The sequence below is a fragment of the Acanthisitta chloris genome, unplaced genomic scaffold, assembly GCF_000695815.1.
Source record: "Acanthisitta chloris isolate BGI_N310 unplaced genomic scaffold, ASM69581v1 scaffold207, whole genome shotgun sequence".
In the NCBI taxonomy this organism is placed as follows: domain Eukaryota; kingdom Metazoa; phylum Chordata; class Aves; order Passeriformes; family Acanthisittidae; genus Acanthisitta; species Acanthisitta chloris.
In genome coordinates this window covers 120,607-136,003 of record NW_008681863.1, presented here as the reverse complement: position 1 = coordinate 136,003, position 15,397 = coordinate 120,607, and the positions used below count along the sequence as shown (strand labels likewise).

Sequence of the window (15,397 nt, the reverse complement as noted above, 5' to 3'; positions counted from 1 at the left end):
CATCCCTGCCAAATTTCAAGTCTCCTTTTCAAAGCGTGGAGGCACCAGAAGTCCTCAAACAAAGAGACAGGAGGAAAAAAACCCAGAAATTGGCAAAGCTACCGTTTTTCCCCAACCTTCTGCTGAAACTTGGGGAAAAAAAGGGAAAAATAAAAGGAGAGAGAAAGTTCAGCCCGAGACAGAGTAGCATGGAACAATCCAGCCCAAACAGTTAAAGTCTGGCAAAGGTAAAAGCAAACAAACTTCCACTGGGAAGTGCTGTACAGCCCGACGAAGAATATCTGCTGGCTCTGCCTACAGTACCCTCCTCATCCTTCTGTGCAGCACACAGGGATGACATCCCTGCAGCACAGAAGAGCAAGGGTGTGCCTGAGAGAATTGTCCAAACAACCCTTGAGCTCTGTCAGATTTGGGACCATGACCACAGCTCTGTGGAGCTGCTCGAGTGCCCAAACACCTGCTGGAGGAAGAATCTTTTCCTAATCTCCAGCCTAAACCTTCCCTGACACAGCTCCATGCCATTCCCTCGAGTCCTCTCACTGGTCACCAGAGAGCACAGATCAGCACCTACCCCTCTGCTTCAGGAGGATGAGGAAGGCCAGTACATGAGGAAGGCAGCCTTGGGTCCCTGTGCAATGCAGCATCCTGCCTGTATTATCAGGAAAGAAATAGCCAAAGAAACTTTCTGAATTCATGTGAAGTTCACCCAAGTGGAACTCAGCTCCATAAGCAAAAGTTTTCTGCTTGCCACAAGCCTTCCAGAGCTCTTGACCAGGGCAGAGCAAGGCCAGGAGAGAGCTGGAAGGATGGGATCTCTTGGCAGCATCCACCTTCCACTTGCACAGAAATCAGGCAATTGCTCCACTGAGATATCCACCTCCTTGCACAAGGAGCTCCAAGAACACGCTCACAGCAGAGGTTCCCTCAAAGCTGCCTTGGACAGCAGCAGGACACCAGACAGGGAAAGCAGGAGCACCAGCTAAATGTCACAGCAGCTTATCTGTGTTCAGTTCAGAAGCAGCCTCCTTGCTTCTCAGGATTTGGCCTGGGATTTCAGTGCACAGGAAACCTGACCCAGCTCTCCTGTCTGCACAAACCTGCCTGGCACAGGCATGGCAGGACTTGGCTCCAGAGCCTGGCTTGAGGCAGGGAGGATGGGGCAGAAGGTGGGCTGGCTGCCTGTGAGGGGCATGGGCAGGGATAAGGCATCCTGGTGGCTCGTGTTAGACCTTGGATGAACTGCACCAGCAAACCTATGTCTTCATCCCATTCCATTCCCTGTCTGGAGGCAGAGTGGTCCCTCCCAGGACCACAACCCAGCCCAGCCTCACCATGTGTCTCTGCCCTCCAGGCTGGCCCCTGGCATGAGGCAGCAAGGACTGACCCCTTGATGAGTCTCTGATGTGTCTCTCCTTCAAGACTTGTGTCCTCTGGCACAAGCTAGCAGCAAGACTGATAGCTCCATCACACGGTGGGAATGAGCACACTGACTCCAGGGCCCAGTGCACAGTGACATTTAAACCAAAAAGAATTTGGCTTAAGATTACATCTGCCTGGATCACCACAGACTAGAAAGACTTGTCTGCCCACCTCCACTCCTGCCTCTGCCTCTGCCTGGAAGAAGAGCCTTGTCCTCCCCAGCGATGATGCTGAGGAACGAGAACACCACTTGGGGAGGGGGAAAAACAACTCATTGGTTTTAGTACCTGGTCCCTGGGCCAGACCAGAAGTTTCAGCCTCTCAGGACACTGCTCACAGCACAGAAACCTTGACCTTGGTGTTCTTTGCTGAAGTGCCAAGACAAGCTACCAGCTCCAGACTGTGATCCCAGATGTACTAAGCCTAACAGCAAAGCTCGATCTGCCAGCCTGGAGCTCAGAGCCAGCCCACATACTGTCCCTGGGGCTGAGAAATAGGTTGGTCAGCAGAAGACCCTTAGTGCAACAGCAGCTCCTTCTCCAGTAGATCTCATAGAATCCTGGAATGGTTTGGGATGGAAGGCACCCTAAAGACCATCTCATTCCAACCTCCCTGCCATGGGCAGGGATGTCAAAGTGCCTGAGAAACAAGGTCAGCATTGCTGTGCTCCTTTTAAAGAGCAAGAAGCCAAGGCACAATGAGTAGCAGCTCCTGCCCTTGGTCACTCAGCAGACCAGGAGAAGGCAGGTACTTTTTGCCCAGGCCATTGCTTCATCCCTGCCCCCAGCCCAGGCCACTCTCCTCTGATGGGTGAAACTTGAAAGCTTTGATGAGTCAGTTTGGGTCCTGATCTTGAAGCTTCTCAGATGGAAACCAGACTCTGAACAGATCCAAAGGGGGCCCAGGTGAACCTCACCACCACAGGTAAAGTGAAGACCATCTCCAGTTTCTCATGGTGACACCAGCAGCTGCTGCCAAGTGCCCAATTCCACTTTGGACAAAGCAAAGCCTTTTCTTGGCCTGAACCTGGAGCTTCTATCAGATCTGCAATATTTGGCACTGCCTACATAGAAAAACCCCCTTCACGTTGCCCAACAGTTCACTGGCAGAAGGTCTTCATCCCCGCCCGACCTCAGTGAAATAAAGGCAACTAAGTGGGACAGGGAGAGGAATGCCTCTGGGGAGAGAGCTGCTGGGTAGATGGATAAATATTTCAATATTGGGGAAAATGTGAGAAAATCTGGAAGTGAGGAGTGGAAGGGAATGTAACTTCTTCCCTGACCTCCACCAGGCATGAGGCTCAGCAGATGGTCACTTGGGCTCACAAACCTCCCTCAAAAGCAATCCAGCCCACAGAGGAAAGGTGTGTATGAGAGATGGGGAAGAGTGAGTGTGCAGAAAGACTCCAGCAAAGAGATCCCAGCACATCCAAGGAGCTGGTCCTCAGTGTCCCAAGTGTCCTGGGCTGACTCCTACCTCCCATTTGGCCGCCCTGCTAAGCACTGCCCATCCTGCCAGCATCCAAGCCAGTAGGTCCAATATTGACCTGGCACCGTGAGACACTCTCCAGGAAGATAAACAGGAAGTTCCTGAAGCCCTGGCAGGGAGAATTGTTTCTGCCAGAGGAAACTATCTAAGAGCAGAGAAAACCTGCCCAACAGCGACTGCCACTGTTCAAGGGACAAGGGAGGATTAAAAGTACTGGAATGCCTTGGAAGTGCCAGCTGTTAGGACTATACAGATATGTGGATGCTTTTATGTCTCCCAAAACAGTGTCACCATCAGCAGCAGTACCAGTGATCCCTACTGCTCCCAGGGATGGAAGGAAGTACAGCCTGGTGGGACACTGGCACAGGTTGCCCAGAGAAGCTGTGGCTGCTCCATCCCTGGAAGTGTTCAAGTCCAGCTTGAACAGGGCTTGGAGCCACCTGGTCTAGTGGAAGGTGTCCCTGCCCATGGCAGGAGGTTGGAATGAGATGAGCTTTAAGGTCTCTTCCAACCCAAACGATTCCATGGGAATACCAGCTGGTGTGGAGTCCATCCAGAAGGGCTTGACTTGTACTTAGATTCAGGCATCATGAGTTTTCCTTTCCTACCAAAGATTGTGACATCTCTGCACTTTGACCCCAGCATAACTGTGGGGCTTGGGCTGCCTGTTGTACAAATCCAGGCCACTGGCACCTTCTGGGCAGGGACACATCCACAAAGAAGAACCAGTGGAGATCCTGCAGGATGAAGAGCATCCTCCACACTCCTCAGCAGGGACCAAGGCATCCATCCTGCTTTGCAGATCCCAGCTATGGGAAATGGCAGAGGGATGATGACAATAAACCAAAACAAATCAGGCCATTGGGCTATTTGAGAAAAATTAAAGTGTGCTGAGGTAATGGATATGCTGCACTGAGAAATAATCTTATTGGGGCTTGGAGGTATCAGCTACCAGCAGAGGGAAGCGGCCACAGCACCACATTGGCACAATATTTTATATTTGTCTTTTAAATAAATGTTATTTGCTTCCTGTGCTCTCAGCAAGGAAGAGATCTGGCTGAGAGCTCCGGTCCCAGACAGAGAGAACCTGGACATCAGTCTTCTCTGAACATTTTCCTTCTGTCACTTTCCCAGAGGGCTCAATTTTTCCCACTGAAGTGACATGAGAAACAAATGCAGATGGGACCACTGGACCTGCTGCAGCCAGTGCCTGCGGCAGCATGCAAAGAGGGTCCAGCCCTCAGTCTGCTCCCAACCTTTCCAGCCTCATCAAAATCACAAGCTGAGCTGCCTCTCCTGAGACGAGGAGGAAAACTGGGCTGATAGAGGCTTGTGGCATCAGGAGGGAGGCACAACCCTCATATTTGAATGGTCTCTCCCTCCACATCTGCACCCATGGGTCAGTGTGGTCCCAGCTCCCTGTGGGCAGCACAAAGTGGCAGAACCAGAGCTGCATGGACCAGGACTCCTCTGCCATTGCAAAGCCTCCTCTGAGCTAAGGACTGGCAGCAGTGCTGCACCAGACCTACCAGGACCAGCAGTTGACCTTGAGTCTCTATCTTTCCACAGGTGACTCAGGCAATGAGGATAAAAAGTGATCTTCCACAAATAAATTATCCCTTTCCAATGCTTTCCTGAAGGTAAACCTGACTTTCAGGGAGATATTTTGAGGGCTCACTCTTCCCCATCCCCATCAGCACATCCCTCACGTTTGCTAGTGAACCACTGTCTCTCCAGTTCTGCAGGGGTGATCTCCTGCTCCCTCTGTAAATCCAGAGGCACTGGCCATGGACATTCCCAGGTTGCCAGGGATCCAGCCAAGCTTTTCAACCACATTGCCCCATGAGTAGTTCAGCACCAAAAGCTCTGGGGCTCCCCTAACTGGTGCCCACCTCACCCCCAGAGAGGTGTAGTGGGATGAAGAGAGATGGTGGCACCAGGGCTGGCAGCCAAGCCCCCATCCTGCCCTAGTACAGGGGGGGACTCTGCAGACAGAGCCCTCCTTGTTCACTGAGGCTGCAGCTCCTCTTGACCACATTTATCGCCCCTAAACCAACTTTCCAGCATCCTGCTGGTGGCAACGTCCATCTGCCACACTGGGAGGGGAGCTCAGGCTGCCTGGAGCCCCTGGGTGAGGGGCCCTGCTGTGGGCTGGCTCCCCAGGAGCCTGGACACCCCGGCAGACCCCAGAGCAGTGTGGAAGTCCAGCTCCCATCCGGCTAATTCAATAAGTCACAGATACCATGACTTCATAAGGCACAGAGGCTCCACAGCTATTAGGGGAATTGGGAGAGGGGGGAGGAGGAGCTGAAATGGAGAAGGGATGGAGACGGGGAGGGTGGAGAGGGGGAAGCTAAGACAAGCAGCAGAACAAAACATCCCATAAATCATGAGGAGCTGCTGAAATACCAGAACAAATGACCCCATAGCTTGGCCATTGTTCCCGAGCGAGGGCTTAAAGCGCTCCCAGTCAAGACAAAGCGCCTCGCGTTTCGTTTCAACACCGAGCCGGCCCGGCCGGGACCTGTGCTCAGCACAGCCGAGCTGGGGGGGCTGTTCAACCCTGGATCCACGGATGGGACCGGCAGGATGGGGTGGGGTGAAGCTCTAGGCAAGGCTGGCTTGGCACCAGCTGGTGCCAACACGGTACCCACAGCTCAGCCTGCTCAGAGCATCTCCCTCCTCCCAGATGCCCCTACACTTCCCAGGTTCTGGCATTTCTCTCCTTCCACGGAAAAGCTTAGGGCCTTATTTTCCCTCTCATTTTGGTTTGCTCAGGCTAAGAGTTTCTTTGGCTGGGAAGTTACAGGGCTCCAAGGCTTCTCCTCTGGAGTAAGACAGCTCAAGCAGGACTGTGAAACCTGGAGGAGCTCTGAGCCTGCTGTCTAATGGTGCTGCTCCTCTTTGCCTCCCAGAAGTTGCTGACAATCCACTTTGTGGTAGCTGCCCCTGGCAAAGGGACAACTGTCACACAGAGTCCTGGGGACAGTCCTCCACAGCCATGGACTGCTGAGATGGGAACAGCACCAGGCTCTCACTGAGCTGTGCAGTACAGCCCTCCCATGCTCTGGATTGGGAACAGTCAGATGGATCAATCAGCAGCTCAGCCCTTCCCATGGGCCCTGCAGCCCTGCCAGGACCATGGCACTTGGGTGCCAGAAGGTAAGGAGCCTACAGATGGGGACAGGTCAACTGTGCTGGTGCCTGTGTCAGCAACAGCAACCATGGGAGGAGGCTGAGCAGTGCCAGGCACCTCCACAGCATGGATTCCATGCCCAGCAATTCAGGGAGAACTTCCACACCACACGAGACCACTTAAACCCAAAGGGGAAATAGTATATGACAAAATTTTAAATAACTTTCAAGAAAACAGTTCCCTTAAGAACCTTTTGCTTTAGAACCAAACCCAAGACATGGGGCAGAGTATGGCATCAATCGCATGCAGCGTCTTTGCCAACTCGATGGTGCCAGCACATTTTCATATCCAGTGGCTCCCTGCCCTCATGTCACTTTGGTCCCATAGCAGAGGGACACACAGCCCTGGTGCTGGGACACTATGGGAAAACCACTTGGCACCTTCCATCTGAACCTGTGTGGTCTGCACTGGGGGCTGCAGGGTAGGCAGGTCCCTGTGCATCCCAGTTTTCGGCAGCAGGGAAAAGAAGAGCTGGGATTCACACTGTGCCAAGGGTCAGGCAGGAAAACAAGCTGCAGGCTGAGCCCGAGGCGGCTGCCTGCCGCCAACCACCAGACATGCTGCTGCCAGCGCGGCTTCAACACTCGTGGTGGGCAGCCAAGGAGCAGAACCGAGATAACGGGATGGGGGAAGAGAGGAATGTGCTGCATTTTTCCTGAATCACCATGGGAATAGGCTATTCTGATCATGGATTGCAGGGAGGATGTCTGGCAGGAAAATTTGAGGAACCCAAATAGAAAAAGCAGCGAGTAAGCAATGAAGAAAACAGGGAAATTAGGGTGAACAAGAGGTGAGTATGGGAAAAGGAGCGTGGGGGAAAGGTAAGAGAAGGAATGGATGGAAGAAGGAAAACCAGAATGAGAGGTAGGAAAGGAAAAGGAAGAGACAAATAGAAGCCAGGAGGACAAACCTGACAGGGCTGGAACTCCTGATGAGCAGCGGAGCTGGAGGGATGTGATAGGGAACAGAGGCTCCCAGCTATGCACACAAGAGCAAACCAGGGATCGAAGCCCTTTTATTGGATTAAGCCTCTAAGAGGGAAGATAAACATGGAGCATTTCTCAGGTAACAGGCACAGGAGGAGAGGAGGTCTCAGTTCACTCTAAGTGAGAAGAACAGGGATTGCTGAAGTTTTGGTATAGCTGTAGGACAGTCTTCATGGGAGTCACCAGCATTCACATTCCTCACCCCAACAGCAGAAGGTGGTGGGCTTCAAACCAAGAGTGCTTTGGTAGACTTAGGCTGTTTAGGTTTGGGAGCTAGATTAGCATCACAAACCAGCAGAAAGCAGAGCTTTAATAAACCAGACCCCAAATCCTTCCTTGCCTCAGTTACCAGATTTTGCCTCATTTGAAGCCTTGGTGCCCTTTGAGCCCCAGCATTCACTATCCAGCAAAAGAAGAAGAAGGGAATCAGTAAACCTGAATAAAACCAGACATGAGCAGCCCCCAACTTTCTCCCCCAAGCTTGGGAAAGCTCCCTGCAATGCTTCTCTCTGGGCACCTTCTGGCAGCAGGACACCAGCTCACGGGAGCAATGGGCTGAGGTGATCCAGCACATTCACGGGCCCAAACACTAGGGACTTTGTGACTCTGGCTTTAAAAAAAATACCCTAAAAAAAGCCTAATAATGAAGTATTTATTTCAGTAAACAACATATGAATGAAAGAAGTGTTTTCTCAATACTTCACTTTTTCCCTGCCTTCTCTCCCTTCCCCCCAGCAATTTCTTTTTTAATAAGTGGAACTAATGAGGCTTCTCTCGCTGTCGGCCGAGCTGGGGAGTAGGACCACGCTCTGCTCTCCTGGTGCAGCACAGGAACGTGTGCCATGGGAATAAAGCCTGCTTTGTGCCTGGGAGGAATGCAACTCATCAGTGTGTCCCAGCCAGTGAGCCAGGGAGATGTTACTCTGATGGACACACAGACTCTGAGACCTGTCACAGGAACATCCCTGAGCTTTCAGGTAGGCAGAACAGGACATCCAGCACCTTATTTATTGTGGCAGCAAGGAGCTGCATCTCCTGGCCCAAAGAGATGCCAGTGCTCAGGGACCCTGAGCTAAGGTGTCCCCAGGGAGTGGGAGAAGGGCTAAGGGGAGGTGAAAGAATCTATGTCCCATGTTACCTGGCCTCACAGCTCTTGATCTCCAACGTGATGGCATGTGGCAAAACAAAGGCAAAGGCAATCCCTCCTCATCCAGAGCTCATTTCTAAGCTGGTTTACAAAATCCCTCTAAAAGAGCATCATCTACTGCTGCTGTGAGTCGCTGCTGCACAAGGTGCTTTGCCAAATGCAAGACAGATGGTTTCCCCCAAGAAAATGCTACAGAGTGAGGGAAAATGTACCACAAATATCCCCTGACAGGGCTAAACTGGGATCCGGGGGCTTCAAAGAGACATTTAAAGGGAGGAAAGAGATTTGCTGACTTCTCGTGCTTCTTTGTTATGAATAAAGACAAACTCTGATTGTTTTTAATGAGCTCTCTGCTTGTTTTCCTATTTGCTACATTACAAATTCACATATTTGTCTATTTGTGAGATTGAGAGTAATTGCAGACCAGCTTTCCTGATGACATCGTCTCAGCAAAGGGAAGAAAGTTGTGTAAGGGGAGAAGAAAGCAATCTGTCCCCAAATATCCTGAATTCTTTGTCTGGCTCATTAATACCTGGTGAGCTTTGATGCCTAACAAACCTCACAGATAGAGGAAGCCTTTGAGGAGTGTTCCACAACCTCACACTGAAGTGTTAGAACATACAATAAATGCCAGAAAGACCTCCAAAAAAAGCAGGGAAAATGAAAACCAAACTCGACATTCTTGCAATTTCTAAGCATTTCTTTCTTTCTTTTTTTTTTTTTTTTTTTGGTTAAAAAGTTTTCCCCTCCTTTATCCATCTAAGGAAGCAGAAAGCAATGCAATTTCCAGCTCTTTTAAATAATCCTAGCAGGTCACCTCTAACAGGGTTGGCTGTGATCTGCTTCCAAAGCTGTTGCATCAGAGCTCAGAAACCCAGGATAAATGACTCCCTGCTCAAGCAGGGACTGCAGTTTGAGACCTGTGCTCATACAAGGGGCCCTACAGCAGCATCAGGGAAGGAGGGAGCACTGCAACCCTCAGAAATGGGCAAACTGGGTTGTCCCAGAGGGTGGCTCAGGCTGGAGCAGCCCCATACCCTCACACCCCTCACCCAGGCATGGTGGCAGTGAGGAGCCGCTGAAGGTTTTTATGCCACCACAGCTCCTGGTGCCCCCACAGTGGCTGTGGCCATCCTGCCATGTCTCCTCACTCTGGTTTATCCATCAGAGGTGCATCAGGCAGTGAGGGGACACATCCTTCAGCAGCTCCCATTCCTTAAACATCCTTATTCCTGCTTCTCGCACAGAGTGGCAAGGGAAAGGGAAAGGGAAAGGGAAAGGGAAAGGGAAAGGGAAAGGGAAAGGGAAAGGGAAAGGGAAAGGGAAAGGGAAAGGGAAAGGGAAAGGGAAAGGGAAAGGGAAAGGGAAAGGGAAAGGGAAAGGGAAAGGGAAAGGGAAAGGGAAAGGGAAAGGGATGAGCAGCCAGTGGTGGGGACTGCCAGAGGCTGTGTGCTCGTAGGCCCCAGCCCAGCAGACATACATTCCCATTGCCCACATGAGCCCTGAAAGACCCTCATGGCTCAATTTGTGGGCTCTCCTTCAGCCCCTCATAGGAAGGAGCCCTGGGGCTCCCTGCTGCTCCCTGCACTGGGGCAAGGGAAGTGTTTTGGCTTGATACCTTTGGGGAGCCTCTGCAGCAGATGGAGTGGTTTGAAGGGGTGTTGTCCCATGGGACATTGCTTGGACAGTGACAGAGTGGCAGCAGTGGGGAGAGGGGACAGGAGAGGGACTGGAGAGGCAGAAGCTCATTCTCCCAGCCCTGTCCTGCAGCTCTTACCATTCAATGCTCAGAGACCTGGGCCGGAAGGCAGACAGCTCGGCCGAGGCATACTCAGCTTTCCTTCTCTTCTCCTGCTTCTGCTTAACTGACAAGCGGTGGGCAAACCTAGCGAGGCTGCTTTCAGACCTGGGAAGGGGAGAGGAAAGGTGTTAATGTCACTGAAGCACCCAGCTCCCAGGGCAGGCCCACGGCACAAGGCCAGGAGATGCTCAGCTCTGGAAGGAAGGAGCTCCCGGAGGGTCAGTGGCACCAGGGTGGTGTGGCACCAGCCTCAGTGGGGAAGCAGAGGAGCAGCAGGTTTAGCATTGCTTCAACAGACCAGGACCAGCATGGGTCCATGGCATGATGCTAGCCAAACTGAAGCTGCAGCCTGGGAGGCTGAGAGAGCACCAGGTCCTGTTTCCTCTGCAGTGAAATCAGCTCCCTAGACCATATATTGCTGCTCAAACTCCAACCGGTGATGGGCAATGCTGGAGAAAGAGCCAGGGAAGCATTGTGGAGAGAATCAAAGCAGACAACTGCTGTGGCCACAAACTCCTTCTGAGAAACCCAAGATCCCCTGTGGCCTCTCAGCTGGGGCTCCCAAACACCAGGATGGCTTCCCTGAGGCGGGTTGACATGGAAATCAGCCCACGTTGGAGAGGTTTTGGAGGAAAAATGTGTGGGAGCAAATGGGTTCAAACTGCAAGACCCATCCATGATGACAAAGCCCTTTCCCACCGGGTGGGATGCTCCAGCATTGCTCCCAGTCCATGAAACCTGGGAACACAGCATCCACAGGCTCTGGGAACATGCTGCACATCCCCCTTCGCTCCAGCTCTCTCCAGCGGAGAGATGCTGTCCTGAGGCACACACATCTGCACTGTCTCCAAGCCCAGTGAGACACAGAGAGCTGGCACTGAGATGGCTCAGGAGGTGCCTGCCCTGCAGAGAACTGCAGCTCTCTGCAGCACAGAGACCCCAGTGCCTGCTGTGCCAAGGGCTGGCACTCCCAGCTTGGAGCCGAACACGGCACCACAACCCATCCCTTCTGCCAGGATGGGAGCAAGGGAGGAGCAGTATGGGGAGAGGAGACACCCTGACTTGGGCACACAATCAGGCTGGTGGCACAGGGGCTGTCTGCCAGCCCTGTCACGCACGTCTGCACAGCCACTGCCTCTCCTCCTCCTTTGGTCCTGTGCCAGCACAACCTGCTCCTACTGCTCAGCCAGCCCAGGGCTGGGCAGGTAAGGGGACAGGAGTGATTTTACAGTGGTGCCAGGGGATGAGGGACAGAGCTGGGGGGAGGTACTTTGAACCTACACACATTGTTAAACCCAACTCTCCTCTCCTTTCCAGCCCTCTCCTCTCCAGTCCTGACCAGCTTCAACCAAACAAAACACCTCCAAAGGAAGAAAGAGAAGGTATTTCTCAGAACTGAAAGCTCCCTGCCTTTCCTCTCAATAATTAAGCCAACCCCGACCTGCTAACAGCTTTTTTCCCCGATACATTTTAAACACAGACATCTTCAATTCATTAACTCTGGTTATTGATTTATTTTCCAGCTTATGAATTGCTGTTGCTGGGGACGGGGTGGAGACAGCTTTCTGGAGAGGGCTCTTGTCTCTCCAATCACTGCCGGCAAAGAGCCGCTCAGACCTTCCAGGGTCATTCTTTACATTCTTGAGAAGAAATCCTACTTTGATGTAAAGGATGAGGTTTGCCTTAAAAGAAACCCAACAAGAAACCCAAACCTCAGCTTTCCCCTGCTCACAGCCAGAGGAAGAGGCAATGAAGAGGAATGATCCAGGCACCCATTGAGCAGAGCCCAGCACCACCACCATCCCCATCACCTCGCTCTGCTCTGATCTGGTGTCTAAGCTTGTCTGTAGTGGATAAGATCCCCATTTAGGGAGGGGGGAGGGGTGGGCACAGACCACTGATGCTCTGCAGCAGCTCCTGGTGTGGTGTGGACCACGGGGTGAGCAGGGCTGATGGGTAGGAATGGGTACTGCTGGTTTCCTCTAACATTTGCTCAGCAGCATTTGACTGTTCCTGCCCACTTCCCACCTCCCTAGGAGAGGCTCCTGCCACCTAAAAGGGATGAGAGCTCCAGTCAGATGGGGGTGTTCATCTACTGAGATTTGGGGACTGCCTGGAGAATGCTGCCCTGTATGCCTCATCCCCACCACACTCCCTGCCTCATTACAGCCACCCCTCCCAAACTGGTCCCCAGCAAGGACAAGGGGCTGGGACATCCCATACCATCTGCACAGACACAAGAAGCAGCAGTCCCTGCAACAAACAAGTGCCACTGTGGTGCTGGCATGTGCCTCTTGCAATGACCACCACTGGGACAATTACACACCCAGGAAGTTTACCTGGATGCATGCACCTGCCCAAGCAGGGAAGGAGCACCCACTGCATCCTTTGAGTTGGATAGAGCCAATAGAATCTGCCAAGAAGAGCTGGTGGAGGAAAACAGGGCAATGTGTCACATGTCAACAGGGCTGTGGATGAAGGAGACTTAATCCCTGGGGCAGGGTGTGCTGGTGGGGCTGGAGAAGCCACCTGGGTGCTCAGGAACATGTGGCCTCTCTAGTCATGGCGCTGAGGGGAAGGTGCAGGGACAAAGGTGATGTATGCTCTGCAGCCCAGGGCAGGTGCTGCCTAGATCTGGCTAATGCAGGGCAGATAAGCAAGGCCACCTATGAGCCAGAAGCTGACCAAGAATCTTGAGTGCTGCTTTCACCTCCTATACCAGCCTTCCAGCCTGTGGCCACCCAGCCAGTTCAGCCACCTCCTCCAGCTGCTCACAGCCGGGTAAAAGGAGACGGCTGAGATGGCTCTGACAGGCCAGCACCTCTCCCTTGAGAGCTGTCAGCAACTCATCCAGCCATGAACCAGCCTCCTCTCACCTCTGCCAGACCCAAAAGCTCAACAGAAGCATCACTAATTAGAAGCCAGGAGCACATTACAGATCATCTGGTTATTTATACAGAGCTGCTTTACATAAACTGTGCTGCAAAAGGGGGAATGAATCATACCTGCTCTGCCATGGCTGCACGCTGGCAAGCACAGCCGACCCAGCACCCTGCTCTGCCCCACTCCCCTTGCCCCACTGAGACCCTGCTTGTGGGTCAGCAGCCCTGAGCTCCTGTTTTGGGGCTACTCCAGTCCCCTGAGGTCGGGGTGCTTCCAGGGTAAGGATGCTCCCAGGGTCTGGATGCTCCTGCAGCCACACTGGACATTGTGCCTAGGTCTGGGCTCTGCAGGTGGCAGTGGCAGTGAGCCTTGAACATGGGGAAAGGGATGCTGTCAAGACCACATTTTTGCTTCCCAAGTGCTTTCCAAACACTAATACATGCCCCTGTCCCTTTAGAAAAATCAGCATTAGGGATTTTAAGGTAGAAGTAGGGAAACTGAGTCATGGAGAGGCTGTGCATGTAAGACAGGCTCCCTATAGTTGTCAGCATCTGTCCTCTCGTGCACTTCACTGATGGGCAAGATTTCTGTGCCTCCCCCCATCAGTACCACACACTCAGCACCACAAGTGCTGGTTTGGGGAACAGGCAGCTCCAGGGAGCCACTACCACCCTGAAGCATCTTCATCCTAGCCACGGGATGGGGACAAGGCCAGCACCACTCCCCCAGCCCTGCCACTGCATGACAGTGCTCCTGGTCCAGCCGGGCAGGATTTGGGCTCACCTGCCCACCCCTCCATCCGCAGCAGCATCTCTGCAGCAGCTCAGCATCAGCACTCTCAGGGCTTGGCAGACGCAGCTGGCAACTGCCAAGGCTCCCCAGCAGTCCCTGCACACCAAGGGGACACGCGGGAAAAGCCATCAATTGGAACATCAACCGCAGCATTGGGAAGAATTGTCTCCTGACAACCAGAGAAGGTTGTTCAGCTACTGTGCTGTATCATAAATCACACCTCTATGACTTGCCATCTGTCAGCCAGATTACACATGTTCAGAGTCCCATGTCAGCATTTAAGTCAGAACACCGCATCTTCTTCCCAGAAATAATTATCAATGCTAAAAGCTCTTGCAGCAATACCCATTCTCAACCCTTCCTTACACAGCCCTGGGCAGAACAGAGCTGGCATTCCCAGAAGGCAGGACCACCACTGCGGCACAGGGATGCAGAGCCTGAATGTGACATGGCCCCCTAAACCCACTGCTTCAGGTAACTGGTGGGAGGGCAGGGTCTGGCATGGCAAACCCCTCTGTGCTGGGTTCTGCATCAGCCACAGCACCCAGAGCCCTGCACAGAGCAGGCAGGGGCAGCTGGAGGCAGAGGCTGCTGCTGAAGGGAGAAGGGGACAGTGCTGTCCCCAACTTGGTGTGCCCAACCAGGACAAGTGGAGGGTGCCCAGAGCAGCACTCAGATCCCCAGCCCAGTCAAGGGGGATGAGTCCAGCTCAGTGCAGGGCCCATCTCCCACTGCCCCACACACCATGTGACACCAGCCTGTGCCCATCCCTTGACCCCACATATTTTCTGGGGGTCCAACCTCAGCATGGGTGACTGCTGAGGCCCCTGGCCCACTGAGGCAGTGGGAGCACAGACAGAGTGTGGACACAGCAGGCTGGCACCAGTCCCCATTCTGGGTCAGACAGCTTGCTGAGCCAGCACAGGACACAGCACCCTAGCCCAGAAATCCCTCAACTGCCCTTCGAGATACGGACAAGGGTCTGAATCACCATCCTCCACCCAATCGCTGGCTGGACAGGCAGATGAGCAGTGACATTTCCCAAAGCTCAGCACAGAGACACACAGGGACTGGATTCATCCCTCTGGCTTCACCCACCGTGCACAGGCACGAATCCGGCCAGGGGTTCACAATGGCTCCCCCACACCACAAATGCAAAGTGATGACAAGCAAAATCCTGGTCCCCTCAGCTCTGCTTCCCTCCCTCCCTCGTGGTGGCCCTGGAGGAACATTGTGGGCTGATCTGCTAAAAGCCTTTCAGCAGTTTGCAGCCGTTGGAGTGAGTGTGTGCCCACAGAAGCTCAGTTGCCAATGTGTCACCTCACCCACCACTGGCATAGCAAGACCTGTCTATGTTGTGGCTGGAGCTGCAGGGCAGACCACGGTCCATGCAGGCACTGTGCCATGGGTGCAGGATGACAGAGGTCACAAGAGTACCAGCGTGGACACCAGCATGGACCAGCAGCCAGTGGAGCAGAGGTGTTGCCTCTGCCCAGCCAAAGCCCTCACGAGCCATCCATCCCACAGAGACAGAGATACCACATCCAGGCAGGAATAGCTCCCACTTGTTGCACTCCTTAGCCCAAGACTCAGGGAGCCAGCACGTGCCTATCTGTGACTCTGAACTAACCCAGCTCCAGGCAGGCAGATCTCAGCCTCTTCCATCAGCACAGGCAACAGTCCCG

The 15,397-nt window shown here is 53.2% G+C and overlaps 1 protein-coding gene across 1 annotated transcript in view; it reads right to left on the bottom strand.

The window, feature by feature from the left end:
• Positions 1–15,397, bottom strand: part of LOC103805588 (ankyrin repeat and fibronectin type-III domain-containing protein 1-like) — a gene marked incomplete at its 3' end in the record, with an annotated part of 155,194 nt that overhangs the window by 20,335 nt on the left and 119,462 nt on the right. The window contains exon 6 of the mRNA XM_009078244.1: positions 10,014–10,142. Within this exon, the coding sequence (XP_009076492.1) occupies positions 10,014–10,142 (129 nt within the window). The remainder of the gene's footprint in view (positions 1–10,013; positions 10,143–15,397) is intronic.